We start from the raw sequence: 19407 nt of genomic DNA on the forward strand, positions 1-19407 counted from the left end.
ATGGAAGAGAAAAAAACATATACTTATTAGAATATTTTGCCCTTCAGTGCTAAATGATTTGAAATCATCCAAAAATAGTAGACATATAAATAGCCAAAACAGCTAGAAAATAAAATGAGTAGGAAATTCTTTGTGACGTTTATTTTGCAAATGAAATGTTTGAATAGATATTCAGACATGGAATCTGATTTATTCCTTAATGGAATTTGACTTTTTTCCAATTGGACTTCCTTTTTTTCTTTTTGCTACTTTTGTATATGAATGTAATAAAGTCATTGCTGAAGCAGTTGAACCTGGAAATATAACTCAGGGATTTAATAATCGGATGAATGTGAGTCATTTTAATGCAGGAAGGTGGTGTCATTAGGAGTTTCCACAGCATTTTTTTTCTTTGTATCAATTAGGGGAAAAATACACATAATGATTTAGAATAATTTCTAATTTTTTTAAATATAGAATCTACCAGGAAGAGCAGAGGATGCACAAGAATACTTTTCATTGTTAGCTCACTCCAGTGTCTGTACTGAGGCCACGGGTCTCTGGCAAGGATCTTCTTGGGCACTTAAATGCCAAGTGGAATGATTTGGCCTGTTCTAAATTTGGCATGTGTTAAGTGGAGAATGCCAAAAAATATTCTGATAGTCTTATTTGTAAACTATTACTTTGAAAACAAAGATTCAGGTAGCTCACTGAATGAACCATTCTTTCGGCAGATGCGAAGGAGACAGCGCTTCCATTCTTCTTTCGTGATCTTTAATATCAGTTGTAGCCTTCGATGTTTTTAGTTTATGTCAAAAAAAACAACAACAATGTAATAATTACATATAAGGAAAAATGATGCCCCCCCTTTTATTAATAAAGACCATAATTCCTTTGACTATCTTTAATCACTCTTAATTATGGGAATAATATTTTAGTAGGAAAACAAGAATTACTGAAATCTATGAAAGATGTAAAAATATGTTTTCTCTTTTCATATTTCAGCTAATTTTTACATTAGATGAAGACTTAAAAAATGATTGTTAGGTATACTGTTATTTTTGAGGACTTCTAATTAAATCTCGAGAAAACCACTTGGGCAAAGGTGAGTAACAATAAGGAACGCTGCCTCTTAGTGCCGTAGAAACCACATCATAAGCCACAGCGGGCTGTGCAGTTCTCTGTATTCACAGAAAGGACTTGAGTGCTTTTCAAACGAACCTTAATGGCTTCCTGGATTTGTCATTTCTAAGGAAATAAAACATGACATATGTTTTTCTCAGTCTGCATGGTAAAGAATGGGGTTAGTATCAACAGGAAGGAGAACCCCGAGTTGATGGGACAGAGGAAGCTGCTGGCCACAGGGAGGGGACGCGGCCCTGGGGTTCAGCAGTGTGGCGATTGTGTTGTTGTTCGAGTTGGGCTTCTGTAGGACACAGGTTGGTAACTGGCTCCTGTACTGTTAGGAACCGCAGTGCCATGAATGGCCTACCATTTTCATGTCCCTAAGAGGTGGGATTTTTGTGAAATCCTCTTACCAAAAACATTTTTTTTTCCTTAATAGAGTTGTGTAAAACTGTTTGGCATTTTAGAGGTAATATGATAATCCAGCTTATCCAAGTGCTGAATAGACTTTAAAATGAATATTGGTGCTTTACTCTAATTCTATTTTTATTTCTTTTATTGATTTTTAGAGAGAGAGAGAAGTGGGAAGCATCAACTCGTAGTAGTTGTTTCTCATATGTGCCCTGACCAGGCAAGCCCAGCGTTTCGAACTGGCGACCTCAGCGTTCCAGGTTGACGCTTTATCCACTGCGCCAGCACAGGTCAAGCTACTGTAATTCTAAACTGTACAATCTGTGGGCTAAATAATGAAAATACTGCCTTTGAGAATCATATAAATAATTCCCCAGGACACTGCAGTAACTTGGGTTGGCTTTTGTGGAGTGCTCCGGGTAGAGACTGAGATGGTCAGAATGGGCCCTGACTACTCCAGGTCCTTAAGCTCCTGAGACAAAGGGAGTTTTCAGCTTTGATCTCCGCAGGGTCACTAGTGATGGACTGGTATGCATGACCTCAAGCAGGTGGTGTGACATCTCAGAACCTTATCGGAGTGTTAGATGAAGGTCTGGGCCCAGGTCCATGGTTTTCAGTCGTAGAGAACAAATATAAGTAAAAAAGTAAAAAACATATTTAATTATTAAAACATTAATAAACACAGCTGCAACTCAAGGCATCATGTGATGTACTGGACACACTGGAGACCAAGTCTTGTTAACTCCCACTGCCCGACTTGCCGTGCGCACTTGGATCGCAGTCCACCTGCTAGACGGTGAGCACTGTGCAGCTTGTCGGCCCTGCTGCGTCCCTGCTGACCGGCACCAGCTGTATGTTTGATAAAAGAATACAAATAAATGATCCTCTATGTGTTTGATTTTTTTTTTCCTAAAGTGAGAAGTTGGGAGGCAGACAGACTCCCACATGTGTCCAACTGGGATCCACCCGGCATGCCCACCAGGGGGCGACGCTCTGCCCATCTAGGGCGTTGTTCCGTTGCAACCGGAGCCACTCTAGCACCTGGGGCAGAGGCCACAGAGCCATCCCCAGCGCCCGGGCCATCTTTGCTCCAATGGAGCCTTGGCTGCGGGAGGGGAAGAGAGAGACAGAGAGGAAGGAGAGATGGAGGGGTGGAGAAGCAGATGGGCGCTTCTCCTGTGTGCCCTGGCCGGGAATCAAACCCAGGACATCCACACGCCAGGCTGATGCTCTACTGCTGAGACAACCGGGCTGAATTTTTTTTTTTTTTTTTTTTTTTTTTTTTACAGAGGCAGAGATAGACAGGGACAGACAGACAGGAACAGAGAGAGATGAGAAGCATCAATCATCAGTTTCTCGTTGCGCGTTGCGACTTCTTAGTTGTTCATTGATTGCTTTCTCACATGTGCCTTGACCGTGGGCCTTCAGCAGACCGAGTAACCCCTTGCTAGAGCCAGCGACCTTGGGTCCAAGCTGGCGAGCTCTTTGCTCAAGCCAGCTGAGCCCGCGCGCGACCTCGGAGTCTCGAACCTGGGTACTTCCGCATCCCAGTCCGACGCTCTATCCACTGCGCCACCGCCTGGTCAGGCCTGAATTTTTTTTTAATGTATACTTAAGAGAGTTTGCAGTGCTATGTTGTTTGGGTCTTTATGTTTTTGTTTGTTTTTTCTCTCCTTTAATTGAAGTTTGTGTGGTCCCCTCCTGTACAACTGTCAGGGGTTCAGCCACGCACTGTCAGTGTGCTGTCTCATTCCAGTCCTGCGCAAGGCGTTCACATTTCTGTCCAGTGCACGCTGTCCTCGTTGTGAAAGAGGCTTGTGCGTGGTGAGTACCTTTTCAGGGTGTACAACCGTTTCGAATAAAACTTCATCTGTGCCTGACCTGTGGTGGCGCAGTGGATAAAGCGTCGACCTGGAAATGCTGAGGTCGCCAGTTCGAAACCCTGGGCTTGCCTGGTCAAGGCACATATGGGAGTTGATACTTCCTGCTCCTCCCCCTTTCTCTTTGTCTCTCACTCTCTCTTGCCCTCTCTCTGTCCTTTATCTCTAAAAATGCATAAATAAAATCTAAAAAAAAAAATTAAACAAACAAAAACAACTTCATCTGCTAGACAGGCTTCCGCAGGTGCTCTCCTGGGAGAATGGTGGGGGTGGGGCGCAGAGATGCTTGGTTGTGAGACCTTGTAACAGAATGTTTGGGTGCCTTCCCACCCCCACCTTTGAGCATCCCGAAGGTCCATTGCCATTTTTTAAGCAATTTGTCTAGGGTGTTATTTTTTCCCCAGAAGACTCTGTTTTCCTTTCCTGCTTGATTAAAATACTGAGAAGAGCCTGACCAGACAGTGGTGCAGTGGATAGAGCATTGGACTGGATGTGGAGGACACAGGTTTGAGACCCCAAGGTCGCCAGCTTGAGCTCGGGCTCATCTGGTTTGAGCAAAGCTCACCAGCTTGGACCCAAGGCCGCTGGCTTGAGCAAGGGGTCACTTGGTCTGCTGTAGCCCCACGGTCAAGGCACATATGGTAGCCCCACGGTCAAGGCACATATGAGAAAGCAATCAATGAACAACTAAAGTGCCACAATGAGAAACTGATGGTTGATGCTTTTCATCTCTCTCCGTTCCTTTCTGTCTGACTCTCTCTCTCTGTCTCTGTAAAAAAAAACAAACAACACTGAGAAGAGAGGAACGTGCTTCCCTCATCCTTGCCATAGTAACTTACCTTCTGACTTCCCATCTGAACTGATAGTTCTCTGTATGACACAAAATCAACCTTAATAAAATGACTTATTTAAAGACTTCTTTTTCAGAGCATTTTTAAGCTCACAGCAAAATAAGAGGAAGATCCAGAGATTTCCCACATACCCTCTGGCCCAGTTTGTACATAGCCTCCCCATTATCAGTATCCCCATTAGAGTGGTACATTTATTACAACTGATGAATTTATGGATTGTTTTATAGCACGTGGTCTGGCACATATTGGGTGCCTGACATAAATGCTCAACTCATTTTCTATACCCATACGTGTACTAATTGTCATGTATGCATAAACATTTTCTTCAAGGATACATAAGACAGTGTTAAAGGATTAAACATGCTATTATTACTTCCATGGAACAATACTCCATGAATGTTAGGAAGTTATCTTCATATTTTACTTCTTACTCTTTCATGCTGTGTTAGTTTTTTTTGTCATCAGAATATTAGTACTTTATAATTCAAATGAGGCAGTTAAAATAGAGAGGCCATCTGTTTTTTTTATAGGCTTAAAACTACACTATGATTAATAAATTCTAAGGACATAATTCTTCTCCAAGAAAGGTTTCTGATTTTCCAAAAGTGATGCATTGGATCACATGATGTTTAAAATAAAGATGCTTGAGGATGTCATTGAGTCAAGACACATAGCTGCAAGTTTCACTTTGGTGTTGTATAAGAAAAGATGAGCGAATTAGATTTAAAATTATTTTCTGTATGTGCACCTGAAAGAAAAGAAAGATTATACTGTTAAAATGAGCACAGTGGTAACTACTGAAAATTGGATTATAGGTATTTTTTGTCCATTTTTTCCCAATTTTCCCTAAAATTTTAACATTGTACATGATGAACTGATTTTATAAATCAGGAATTATTTCCTCTATAACAAATATTCATTTTATTTTTACATCTTTATCAAATAATTAAGTGTTATGATATCACCTAAAATATATGGCCATATATTCATGAGATAAATAAACATAATGGATAACATAAAACCATATCTTGGGTAGTGTAGACCTTTCAAGTTCTCACTTTGTAGAATTTTATATCTTCTTTATTATTAATTGAATTGATCAATAAATGTTTTAAATTGCTCTTTGAAAAATTTTTCTTTTTGCCTTTCAATATATCAAAAAAGGGGTTCATAAAAATAATAACCCATAGGAGTTTTGATTAATGAAAGCATTATTGGTTTCCTTTATAGTTATCCTGTATTGAAGAAAAATTAATTTGATGAGTAAATTCTGGAATTTGTTTTTTAATCAGTTACTATATAACATTTTGTACTTATATGTGTTTTGCTTTGATAAATATGTTTTAAATACATAGAAAAAAATGTTCAGTTTTATTTAAAATTTTTAAAAACCTTTTCAGGAATCAATTTTGCCTTTAGGTATTTGTTTGGATTAGTAAACGTTAGAACGTCTTATCTTTAAAAATCTCCCACCTTATTTTGCATGCACACACATTTTTTTCATTATTAACTTAATCCTTTCCCTGATAGTGATCTTGAATAATATTCAGTTTCTTTTTATATACTTCTGAATCGCTCCTCAATCGGGACTGTAATATAGAAGAGTATTTCCACGGTAGGAATAATACCGGTCGTGCCGGGAATGGTCAAGCAGTTCCCAGCTCGCTTATGCCGATGCGAAGTCTACATGAGCAACAGGAAAAAGAACCCCGTCTTTCTGATGGAGCCATAAGGGCATTTTGAAAAATATTTAAATATCCTTTGGTATATAGGACAGTCAAAGGCAAAGAATACACTAACCAGAGTGATGTGTTATAAGCATCTTGAAACCAATAATGGAGGGGTTTGCTGTATGTTTGTTTTTTGTTTGTTTCTTTGTTTGCTTGTATGTTTGCTTATTTTTTCCTGGAGAATGCAATTAGTACAGCATGGTTCTTTCCTTCTTCACAGATAAGCAAATCCTGAAGGATTTGCAAGTTGTGGTTCTGCCTCCGTGGCAAGCGCTATTTCTGAGCAGTTCCGGAATGTACAGAACTCCCACGTTGCTCGGGTTCCGGGCTGTCTCTGCTCTTCGAATCACTCTGTTTGCCCAAGTTCATCCGCTCCAGGGTTCGATACATGCATATTAACTTTTATTTCGAAACCATTTGAGATTAAGTTACATATGCTTTGCCCTTTTTCACTACTTCAGTATGTAAGTGTAAGATACTCCTCTTACAGAACCACAGTACAATAATAAAATTCAACGAATTTAATATAGATACCATACTTATCCCTGCGGTCAATCCACTATCATCAATTACCCCAATACTGTTATAAATGTATATATACATATATGTGTGTAGGTATTGCTCCCCCCCACGCACCCCCAAGATTTCATACTGCATTTCTAATGTCCTTTTGAGTCTTCTTAATCTGATTTTTTTATCCTAATTTTTTTAAGACATTGAAATTTATTATTATTATTTTTTTTTTTTTTTTTTGTATTTTTCTGAAGCTGGAAATGGGGAGAGACAGTCAGACAGACTCCTGCATGCGCCCAACGGGGATCCACCGGGCACGCCCACCAGGGACGACGCTCTGCCCCTCCCGGCATCGCTCTGCCGTGACCAGAGCCACTCTAGCGCCTGGGGCAGAGACCAAGGAGCCATCCCCAGCGCCGGGGCCATCCCTGCTCCAATGGAGCCTCAGCTGCGGGAGGTGAAGAGAGAGACAGATAGGAAGGAAGGGGGGGGGGGGGTGGAGAAGCAAATGGGCACTTCTCTTATGTGCCCTGGCCGGGAATCGAACCCGGGTCCCCCGCACGTCAGGCTGACGCTCTACCGCTGAGCCAACCGGCCAGGGCCGACATTGACATTTTTTAAGTATATATATATATATGAGCCAGTCGTTTTGTAGAATGTCTCTAGATATGCATTTGTCTCCTCATGACTAAATTCAGGTCATGTGTTTTTGTTTGGAATGCCACATACACAATGTCCTGTCTTAAGTGTGAAGCATCTAGAGACATTGATGACTGTCGTCTCTTGGTTAAAGTGTCTTGTTTCTCCACTGTGTAGTTAACTATTTTTCCTTTTGTAATTTATGTGAAGATGCTTTGAGGCTATGTAAATATCTTGTTGATCATCAGGCACCAGTACACACACACACACACACACACACATACACACACACACACACACACACACACACACACAGATGTATCAGGGTATATCTAGCATACATTGATGACTCTTCTTTCGCATGAATCGATTTTTGGTATAGTGGTTGCAAAATGGTGATTTTTCTAATGCTGTGTTTCCTTCTCTGTTTATTAATCGGTTGTCTATTGGAGGAAATGGTTTTTGTTCTGCTCAGTTAGTTCCCTTTGCCTTGTGCACTGAGAAATTTGCTCTCTTTAAAAGGAATGTGATGAGTATGAACCTTTGGCTTCTTTTTTTACTCAATGAGTTGTTCTCCATCGCTGTCCTGAATTGTTTTGGTGCTCCATTGTCTGACGTCATGCCAGCTTGTCTAATTGTCCTCAGGGTGGTTCCTATGTTGTTAGATCTTTTAAACAAATTTTTTAAAGCAATTTTGTATTTTCTAATACAAAATGTCCCAGGGTCATTTTGTAGACCTTGGAATCAGCCATTTATCAAAGAAACCTTGGTTTCTTTTAGTAGGATATGATATTTAGATCCTGTGACATATAACTTTTTATGCACAAAGAATATTGTTAATTAGGACTCTTTTGGAATTGATTTGAGCTTCAGAAAAGGCTAAAGGATTTTTTTATTTAGACATATACAATTTTCTAATTATAAAAGTTATATATACGGTATTTATAGAAAATAAAGACAAGTAAAATAAGAGGAATAAATTGTCCCTTGAACCCACTGCTCATATTAACCACTGTTGAGTGCTAATGTATTTTATGTTGCTGAGATTATATTTTATATTTCGAACTTAGTTTTTTTCCTGTTTCTACTTAGCATGATTGCTTTCTCCAAGTTATAAAAATTAAACAATTGTATCTTTCAGTCACATGTTGCATTTTAAAGTATCTCTTTTCCTTGTTCTTTTATTCTCACTGCTCCTTGTTCTTTTATTCTCACTGCGACGATGTCTGAAAGTAGGGAAAGTTGTCTACTCATGTCCAGCCTCTTCCTTTTCTACCTCCCTCTCTAAATCCCACATCGGTGCCTATTTCCACCCGCCCCCTGAATATCAGAAGACCTAAAATTATCAATGTGGAAGCACATGAATTAGTATCAAGGACTGTGGGAAGTATGCATTTTGTATTCTCAATAAACTTTTGATCTTAGCAATGACAAGCTGCGCAGTGATAAATCTGTGTTCTTTAACATGAACGTCAGTGTTTGGCCAACAGAAACAAGGCATTCAAGGGAATATATGCTTGTTTGCTGCTCTGGTATGTGTAGACCTGTGCGTGTAATTTTTAACTCTTGAGAACAAGGACCATGTCCGGTTTGATCAACCGTTCTTTCTCCTTTATGCAGAGTTTTTCAGCCTTGACTATATTTAAGTTTTGGAGCAGATAGCCCTTCATGGTAAGGGATGTTTAGCAACATCCCTGGCCTCTGCCCACTAGATTGCCACATGTCCCCTGGGGAACAGAACAGCCCTGAAGTGAGACCACTGCTGAGTACAATGCCTGAGACACAGTAGAATAAGCACCCCCCAAATATCCTGCTCACAAACATTAGGAGATATTTTATATCTTCATATAAATTTTGAAATATCCCCTAATGTTTGTGAGCAGTATACTTGATAGATTAATAAATGTACTTAAACCACAGCTGGACATTTCCATGTTTGATGGCACCATTTCCTCTACATTATCCGAATTCACAATTTGAAATATTGTAGATATGCAATCATTATCAAAATTCTGTTGTAGACAGAAGTTAAGGGTCTTAATTTATCTAAAAGAGATGTTTTAGAGCATTTTGCTATTAAAATACCCCAAAACATTATATTTGAGGGATGGATTTTCTCAAAGCCCAAGTATACTGCAGTGTGTGTAGTGTGTGTATATGTATCTTAGAGTGTTGAGAGACATCGAGTGACATCAGTAAGATTAGACAAACCAACTGAATGAGCCTAGTAATTTGTTGGAGGGAGGGAAGGATCTGGAGAGATCCCCTTTGGGTCAAGTGGTGGAGCCCAGAGAAGGAAATGTGCATGCCCCAGGGAACTTCTCTTCTTGTGAAGAATATGTGCATTAATAAAGATTTTATCATGATACCTTTATATCTTACGGAAGATTTAGATGAACATAGTTTTAACTCTGGTGTCTTTTTCACAACACAATCCCTTTGAACTTTCATCATTCTTTCCTTATAAGGTAGTTGCTCACATTTTGTTTCACTCTTAATGTCTCTCGCAGGAAAATATATATAGTTATAAATTGAGAACTGTCATTCTGTATCATCCTTTTTAAGAAAGATATTATATATCAATAAGGATAAGTGAAAGAGACATGAATGTAAGTTATATTTTTATGTTAAAAATGAATATTTGATTTTATTTAGAAACACTATTTTCTGTAGGATATATTACTTTAAATTTTAATTCTTTTTCAGCTATAAATATTAAAACTGACATAGGATGTGCTACAAGGTATAATGTAGATTTTGTAGAGACTGAGTGATTTTGATTGCAGAGAGATTGCTATAAAATCATGGTAAGGATATTAAATAAGCTGTTTTCTGTTCAACAAACTATGTAGAGTTATTGTAGGCATCTATTTAGTTTATTGCTATAGAGTGTTAATATAAATAATTTAAATGTTTAGAAATGGCAGTTTAACTATTTTTGCTTCTTCTGAAAGAATGATGTGACAGTGATATCAACCCAAATGATTCCTGGATATGTCAACTCTCTATAAAGGGTGTCTTATGATATTTGTGCTTATATAATAGTTCTAGCTTTAATGGAAAGGTGAACAGTTATAGTTTTGGGCAATTTTTTTGTTCTTTATGGTAAATCATTTCACTCATTTGGAATCTAGAATAAAAGGTAATTCTTGAAACTGGTAACTAAACATGAAGTACTTCATGAGAATGTTGCATTGAGGTGGCTGAAATATATTACAGGTTTTGTGTGCTGGGGTTATTATATCTTCATGAAACACTTTATACTTTGGGAATGATGTTGCTGCCCCATAATTTTTATTCCTTAGAATCAAAAGTCCTTTTTTTCAGTATTAAGTATACTGATTCCACACTGAGAGTTTTATTTTGAAGTTTGGTCCTTCTTCTTTTCCTGCTGTCACCATGTGGTTTTGAAATTTAGGCAAAATGTTTCTCATAGCTACTTTAATAGAAAAATATTAATTAAAAATTTATATTTTTATATGTATTTTCACCTTTTTTTAAAAAGCATATTTAAGTACATGGGACCATAAGGAACACTTTAGAATATGTTGCCTGACATGATAGTCACTAGCCACATTGGTGATCTCAATTTTAATTTTAGTGAATGAAAATTAAACAAACTAAACATTTAGTTTTTCAGTCACATTAGTCACATTTCAGGAGCTCATAGCCAAGTGTCCGGTAGCTGCCATGCGAGACAGGGCAGACAGACCATTGTCACTATCACAGGCAGTTCTGTGGCGTTCTAGGATGGGGCTGACAAACTACCACCTGGGGGCCCCGTTTAATCTGCCACTTGTTTTGTAAATAAAGTTTTATTAAAATATACAGCCTATGATCTCCATGTTGTCTGTGGTTGCTTTCAGGCTATCACAGCAGAATTGAGTAGTTAGAATAGAGACCAGGTGACTGACAGCCTAAAATATTTTCTTTCCAGCCCTTTGTAGGAAACAATTGTGACCTCACTTTAGATTGCACATACAAAGTTGAGATTGTTTGAATAGCATAGTTATATGTGTAGCATATATTAGTAGTGGAACAGGTTATATAAGGCAGGTTATCAGAATTCAAAGATGAGCGAGACCAGAAGGACACCAAGAATAGAGTACAGTCATCCCCTTGTAAGGACAACTAGAATGCAAGTCCTTCTCTGGTGGATCAGATTTTTTTCTAGAAAGCAGAGCATTAAAGAAGACTATAAGGCAAGACAACACACAGATGGTGGGCAGAATTAGTACACTGTTGCACGAGGCCCGGCCTTGCTGCTGGCCTGCGGGTCACACTCGGGCCCAGAGTCTGAGTGGGAGTAAGTGACAAAACCCGCCAAGAACACAAGGACAGTTAGAAAATCAAGAGTGAAATGGGGTGAGATTTATCTGTTAGACCTAAAAACCTTTCAATTAAATCTCTCAGAGTAGACAAACATAGGAATGTATTCAAAAAGCTATATTTCATTAATAAAGTACCTGCCTTCAAATTTTTGATTGATGGCTCAATCTAATATTTTTATGTTCTTTTATCTTGTGAAATACCTAAGGAATTTAGTCTCTTAGATAATACATGAAATACCAAAATCCACTTTGTTTGAACGTGTTGCATACGTTTTTCAGAAGGAATGTTAAAGCATGGAGCTTTTCTGTCTTGGTGGGACGTGAGCTTCTTTTGTCTCTGTGTTTGGCTTCTGGCTTTCTGATGGAGGCCAGCTCCTGATGCATAGGCTGGGCCCCAGATGGATCCGTCTTTGCAAGATCTTAAACTCCTGATTGAAAAATACACTGCTCACAAAAATTCATATTCATTTTGAAATATCCCTAATTTCTGTGAGCAGTATATATATGTATGTATTTTTAGTTAGTTGATTTTAAGTTGTAAATTTTAATACAACCTCATAAAAGTAAGCTTTTGACATTGGCCCATAAAACTGTCTTACTGTTACTCTTTCTTGTTACTGTCCCAGGTTTAAGCTACCACAATTACTTTCTTTTCTTTCTATTTTTTTTTAAATTTATTGGGGAAACATTGGTTAATAAAATTTTGTCTGAGGTATACAATTCTATATCACATCATCTGTATATTGTAATGTGTGCTCACTCCCCCAAGTCAAGTCACCTTCCCTCACCATTTATCCCCCTTACCCTCTTCTCCCCCCCCCCCCCTTCCTCTGGTGATCACCACATTGTTGTCTGTTGTCTGTGAGGAGTTTTTTTCTGCTTAATCCGTTCACCTTTTTCACCGAGTCCCCCAAACCTCTCCCTTCTGACAGTTGTTTATTCTCAATCTATGCATCTGTTTCTGTCTTGCTTGTTAGTTTATTTTGTTCATTAGATTCCACCTATGAGTGAAATCATATGGTATGTGTCTTTCTCCGACTGGCTTATTTCACTTAGCGTCGTGCTCTCCCAGTCTCCGGACTGTGGCAAGCGTGAGATTTCCTTCTCTTTTATGGCTGAGTGGGAGCACAGTTTCTTATTCAAAGTGCCCTTGCTTCCCTGTGGCCAGGGCTTCGGTGAGAGCCTTATAAAGGCTGACCTTCACCGGAGCAGATTATACTGTAGCAGGGAGAGCTAAATTTAGAGGGAAAGCAAGCCACTGCCCCAAATAGTAACGGCTTCCACGGTAGAGGCTTGGTGCACAGAATATCTTCATTTAATCTTTCAGTACCCATAGGTGAGTCTCTGTGTGTGTTTGTTTTCATTTTCAGTGCTGTGTACATCAGAATCTTTCCATCTTTCTCATGTTTACATGTAACTGTTATTTTCCACATAGAATATAGTGAGGGTAGGAAACATGAGTTCACATAACAGGCTATGAGGAAAGAAACATTTGTGTTTAGAACTGAAGAAAGTTTAAACTGGAGCTAACGATTTTTAAAATAAATTGCCTCGCAGGTAGGTTATGTGCTAATTCTCTGTTAGCAGCAAAATAGAAACAGTGCAAAGGAGGAATTGGGGGTGCTGTGTGTTTATATTCTGGATCCTAAAATGAAACTTTTAGCAGGGGCTCACACTTCTAAAATATATTTTATTTCAAATACAACATTGTTGGCAAAGACTAACTCCTTCCTTGCACGTTTACCTACTAGAGGAGTTTCAGGCCAGTTACGTACGTACGCTCTGTATTTTTTCTTTTGTTTTGTTTATGCATCTCAGTGTGAGACCTCCAGCTTTTTAACAGGTGCTTTTCTCTACAAACCCAAGAACACATTATACATGGTACCTGTTGTCTGGGGGAGGTGTAGACCTCAGGAGAAGATCTGCACGGCTGCACGTGTATGTGTATGTCCATACATACCTGTTCCCTCATGAAATGTTTGCTGATCCAGAGCAAATCCATTGAAAATGCCCACAGGAAAGTTTTTAAATGAAAGAGAGCTTTGCAATGGACATAAATAATGCGTCAGAAGCTCTTATTTCTAACATCTGTCACATAAAACTAGATTTCATTGGTTGAGTGTATTACATTTATAACTAGTTCAATACATAGCTGCTGGGTACTCATAGAGCGATGAGTCCCTTTCTCTGCCCCTGTCCAGGACTGCACTGCTGTTTTCTCACCTCACTGAGAGCTTTGTAAGTGCTGGGATCTAATCTCCAGAGGCTCCACGCTTTGGGAGGGCATGGAATCCGCCTTCACTACCTTTATTTTGCAAAGCATGGTGCATTGTTTATTTTACTTCATAGAATTGATCAAAATTTCCTCCACTTAAGCCATATTATGGTTTGGATTTGTTATCTTATTTTAGTTAGTTTCATTTTTTAAGTTATGATTAAAGTTTTCAGTGATAAACAGATTGCTCTCTATGTGAAGATACAAGTTTCTCTTTTCATGGGTAGGAAGAAAGTTTTTAGTAATAAATTGAATAATAATTTTTCTATGCTTAAGATTTTTTTTAAAACTTTGAGACATAAGTAATTTACTTGAACACTCCAGACCTTCTTGACTGTTTAATGATGCAAATACTGGAGCAAATGTAGATATTTTCAAGTCACAATGTTTTAAAACTTTGGAAGATAAATAATTTCCTTGAAATTATGTTAATTGTTTGGTCTTCATAATTTAGGCAATCTAGAGATATTTTCAGATTATAATATTTATGCCAGCAGAATTATTCTCAATTTATAAAAGGTCTTATTTTTTTTTACTTTTTAAAAGATAACTTAATATGTTTTTAATTGTATTAAACCCAATGGAAGAATCTAGAATACCCAAATCTCTGCCTTCTGAGGTAAAAAAACAAAACAAAACAAATGAAGGACCTTCTAGCAATTTTTTATAGCTTTCTGAAATTTTGCTTTCCTGAAAAAGCAAATATTGTGTGTGTGTGTGTATATATACAATATATATATATTTCTTTTTTAACCAAAAAAATTATGTTTTACACTCTTATTCCCCTTGCTTTCTCCATTAGCAATTTCTCAGTCATCTTTTTTTTTTTTTTTGTATTTTTCTGAAGCTGGAAACGGGGAGGCAGTCAGACAGACTCCCGCATGTGCCCGACGGGGATCCACCCGGCACGCCCACCAGGGGGCGACGCTCTGCCCATCCGGGGCAGAGGCCAAGGAGCCATCCCCAGCGCCCGGGCCATCTTTTGCTCCAATGGAGCCTCGGCTGTGGGAGGGGAAGAGAGAGACAGAGAGGAAGGAGGGGAGGGGGTGGAGAAGCAAATGGGCACTTCTCCTGTGTGCCCTGGCCGGGAATCGAACCTGGGACTTCTGCACACCAGGCCGACGCTCTACCACTGAGCCAACCGGCCAGGGCCTCAGTCATCTTTCCATGACCATGTCACAGCTTATTAGACAGTTGATTCAATGCTTACTCTTTACTCAGCATTATTTTTGGTGCTAAAAACATACAATGGAGTCAAACGTGTAAGCTCCCTACCCACATGGAGGTGGCACTCTCGTGGGAGAAACAACAACAGGCAGACAGAGCATAGTAACCTGGCAGGGGCAGCCTGGTACTGTGAAGAGAAACCAAACCTCTCCGCAAAGGAGGCATTTGATTGGCTGTAGAGAGCAGGCCAAGTGCGTGACTGAGGTGAGATCCTTCCTAGAAGAGAGGTGACCACCTCTGGCCCATTGGAAGATGAAAGAGGGCAGTGTTGCTGGAGCACAGTGCCTGGCGGGAGGCGAGGAGGATGTAGGAAACATGAGCGGAGAGGTAGCCAGGCTAATTCTTCTTTGTAAAACTTGAGAAAGTTTCATGTGATGGCTTTTTAGAACTCACTTAACCAGCCTCATGTTGATGAGCATTTCCGTTTCCGTTTTTTTATGCACCCAACAATGCAAAACTAAATCCTTTTATACACAGACTCCCAAAGGTATATTTGCATATTTGTGTGGCTACAACTGTAGAGTCAATTCCTAGGAAAGGAACTACTGGAACCCAGGTTTGTGTACATGTAAATATTTATAGATATTCAACAAATGCTTCTCAAGAGTCTGTATCAAGTGTATCCCTTATGCAAAGTTTAGGTCTGAGGTGGTTTTCCCTGTGTCCTTTATCAATACTAGATATTAGTAAACTTTAAAACTTTTGCTAGTTCCGTGGTTAAAATTATACCTTATTTTTAAAAGTATATTCAGTATGGGTGAGATTAAACATATATTGATTAGCCATACATTTTTATATGAACTGCTTAATTGAAAATGCAAAATATTAAAAAAAGAAAATGCATAATCTTTATTTTTGTTTTGTTTTCAGAAATTTTATGAATAAGCATCAGAAGCCAGTGCTAACAGGCCAGCGGTTCAAAACTCGGAAAAGGGGTAGGTTGCGTTGTGTGTTTGAGTGGGGGGTTGCGCATGTGCTTAATGTTCCAATCGCAATTTACACCGGGGAAGAATTAGAATGACATCCTTGTTTCCAGCAGCCTCACTATTCTACTCCTTTGAACTCGGGATGGAGTATCTGAAGCTCTGAGACCCAGCCTCAGAATTGCCAGTCACTCAGGTGTCTGGTTTTGGACAAGTCATGTAACTTGCCTGAGCTGGTTTGTTATCTACAAAATGAGGATAATTGTATCTGTTCAGGTTGCCTCACTTTCTTGTGAGGCTGTGAAGACGGTTGGTTAACATGTTGACATCAGCATTTGTATTTGGGTTTTGCTTTTTTTTTTTTTTTTATGTTGATAGGATGCTACCACTAAGAGAAAAGTAAATTAGGGAGAGTTTTTACCTTTTCAGAATTTAAGGAGTTATATTAAACTTACTGCCCTAAACATCTTTAAAGCTCACATTATTTGCAAGTGTCTTCTGTAGGGAAGAGTAGTGTGAGGGCCATGATAAAATTTCCATTTGTGGGAGTGATTTCTCCTTTTTATGTTATGTTCATAACCACCCTTTCTGTGAAAAGGATATTTTTAAACGTTTGTGTTTGATCCATTTTGCATAATTATGTAGCGATCCCCTTGGATTTAAGAATGGTTTAGTCAGTACTTGATAGGGAAACGTTTTAAAATAGGAAACAGATGAAATTCATGTGTTGACTAACAGTGAGGAAAGTGACTAAAAATATTACAAGAAAGCATTATATACAAAGGTAAATGGTGGTTGGATGTCTTTCTGAAGACCTCATTGCTGATTTTGAAGCATAATGCCAATTACTGGTCATGCAGTGCTGTGCTGTTAAATTGATAACTCACATTATATCCCTTTGGCGTGTCCAGTGGAGGTATGGGGGCAGGACCCGCCGCTGGAGTTTCCTGGGGCTGTGCACGGAGCGAGTCTAGTCATATGGAAAGAGAAGACGTCTCAGCAGAGTAGATGGTTTGGATCAGAAGTGTTTCCAAGAGCCCCTGGATAGCACTAAGGCTGAATTTAACTATAAATCAGGCGTCCCCAAACTACGGCCCGCGGGCCGCATGCAGCCCCCTGAGGCCATTTATCCGGCCCCACCGCACTTCTGGAAGGGCCACCTCTTTCATTGGTGGTCAGTGAGAGGAGCACTGTATGTGGCAGCCCTCCAACGGTCTGAGGGACAGTGAACTGGCCCTCTGTGTAAAAAGTTTGGAGACCCCTGCAAATGCTACCTGCTGGGAAGCTTCACGTCCCCACTAAAAGATGAAATTTGACAAAATGTTAAAGTAACCAAATGGTTATTGTGTGCAGTATTTCTGTTTTACACCCTCTCTCTTTCAATTTTCTGTTTTTGAAATCCCTGACTCCTCCGCATAAGCTGCCGCTGCCCTCTTTAGTCCTTTAGCAAAGCGACTTTCCCATTGAGGTCTGGAAGCTGGTACCAAGACAAGCCCTACAACCAACGTGCATTCACTGTCTTACTGTTTAAAGCACCTTGGGAAAAAAGAAAAAGAATACATCATAGTTGATTGCCAAAGGACTTAATAAGGGACAATGTAGTTGAGAAACATAATTACAGTTAAGGTGTTGTTGGGCCTAATAATGTGATAATATTTAATAGATGCCCAATGTTGAGGTGCAGAAAGGTTTGCCCTCCCCAGCCGGCTGAGGGAACGTGCTAATCTCAGACCTGGATCTCACTGCAGTTTTATTAGTGCAACACTGATTCACGCACGGGAACTGAGCTCCAAGGCCAAGAGCCAGCCCAAGAATGTCTTGCACAACAGCAGGCGTGATTTGACAAGCACACTGGCCTTAGAGAGTCTTCGGTTTTAAACCGGAAAGGTCTTCTCTAATCCTGAGCTGGTTGGCCTGATTCAGTTGGTGGGCAAGATAGTGCCTGCGTTTTACTGCTGCTGGAGCTCTCCAGAGAGGCCGGAAATGTATGATACATTGTTTCTTAGTTGCTCTGGATTTATGTAACTCAGGTCTGTTGGAGATTTAAACAGCACTTGAGCCATTTTGTGCCAGACTGTTGCCTGGGAAAAAATAGAGTCAACCTCATTTTCTAATCTTTGTAAAGCGAATTGCCGCCTGACGATTTATTGTGCTTTGGCTTTTATTTTTTTTCTTTCTATTGTGACGGGGCTGACTTCAGATAAATGGTTGGAAATTTTAAAGCTGAGGGGAAGTCTACTGAGGCTGTCTGAAGGTCATTTTGATAGACTGTCTCCCAACGATCTGCCTTCTTTCTGAAACATTTCCTAGCAAAGCTAATGCTCTTCCATGTACAGTTTGGTACAAACATGCATTTCTTGTTACTTAACATCATAATTCAACATTCTGGTAGGACTCATCATATAGACCTCCTTTAAGACTGTTTTTTCTTGATGAAATATTCATATCTTGTTTATGATATCTTCTGCAAAGACGTTATGCTTTCCCCAGTGTGGTTTGTGGGAATCTCAAAGGATAAACTTTTCTCCCCTGAGCCCTTGCGATGCTCAGCTAATTGAAATATTTACTAACTAAACTGGCCTCCCTGTAAATTTTGTAGGGACCTTGGATAAAAATTAGTGAAAATAGAAGAAGAAATAAATGACCAAACTGCATGCATCCAGAATGATGAGCGAGTCTCAGGTTTCTCCCTGAGACTTTAGATCTCTGCCAGTGGTTTTAAATCAATTAGATTCACGAGACGTGGTGTAAGCTTTGAATGTGTCAGTGTGTGTGTGTAGTTAGAACACCCTTGATAGTTATTTACTTAATATATACCTCAGTGACCCTCAAACAGGAATGTAAGTTATGTTATCACTTAATTAACAGGTTGGAAAAGTGCTATATTACCCAGTTACCGTAATTCCCAGAGAAAGCGATGTATCATATTTAGATAACTTACAGGCATATTCAAGTGTCAGAAATGGGCCCATTTCTCTATGTCAGTGTAAGGGCTATTGTGACTAACTCTTCTGTGTCACTCTAGTGATTCACCAACACAGTGAAAATTTGAGACTCTTAATTATATATTCCCACTTGAACGGAGGTTTGACCTGCCAAATGGAAGCTTAAAGAAGCAGTGGCATATTTTTGTCAGGGTTTGTTAGCATTTCTGCTAGACTATATTCACATGGAATACGAAATTACATATACTATTATTTCAGATGGAAAAGAACCTTTCAGTTAAATGTCTTGTTTCCTCAAACTTCCATCCGTGTTCTTACCAATGTTTCCAGTACAGAAATGGTGTATTCCTCTGGATGGATGCTTGTCTTAGCGGGTGGGAGTTTTGTTTTCAGCCTGCAAAAGAATTATCAATCCCATCATGCCTCGTGACTTTTTAAGATTTCCAAGCTGTAAGTGATCGTTCTGACCTCGCGCATTATTGCTCGCTGTTGAGGTATCTCTGGCCATGACATGCTGTCTTCCTCTTTTTCCTTTTCCTCCTCCTTGGCAAATCTTCTGGAGGATGGAGGCCTTTTTA

General features: G+C 39.3%; 1 protein-coding gene across 5 annotated transcripts in view; it reads left to right on the forward strand.

Moving 5' to 3' along the window:
• Positions 1-19407, forward strand: part of BZW2 (basic leucine zipper and W2 domains 2) — a 66983-nt gene that overhangs the window by 7280 nt on the left and 40296 nt on the right. For 2 of the 5 annotated variants that reach the window (XM_066238478.1, XM_066238482.1), the window contains exon 2: positions 15832-15896. In XM_066238478.1, coding sequence (XP_066094575.1) covers positions 15839-15896 — 58 coding nt within the window. In that variant the 5' untranslated portion in view covers positions 15832-15838. Of the gene's footprint in view, positions 1-1673; positions 1806-3318; positions 3340-12704; positions 12796-15831; positions 15897-19407 lie in introns of those variants that run through there. The other 3 variants (XM_066238480.1, XM_066238481.1, XM_066238479.1) reach the window with 3 other exon arrangements.

The sequence above is a fragment of the Saccopteryx bilineata genome, chromosome 7 (assembly GCF_036850765.1).
Source record: "Saccopteryx bilineata isolate mSacBil1 chromosome 7, mSacBil1_pri_phased_curated, whole genome shotgun sequence".
Lineage (NCBI taxonomy): Eukaryota > Metazoa > Chordata > Mammalia > Chiroptera > Emballonuridae > Saccopteryx > Saccopteryx bilineata.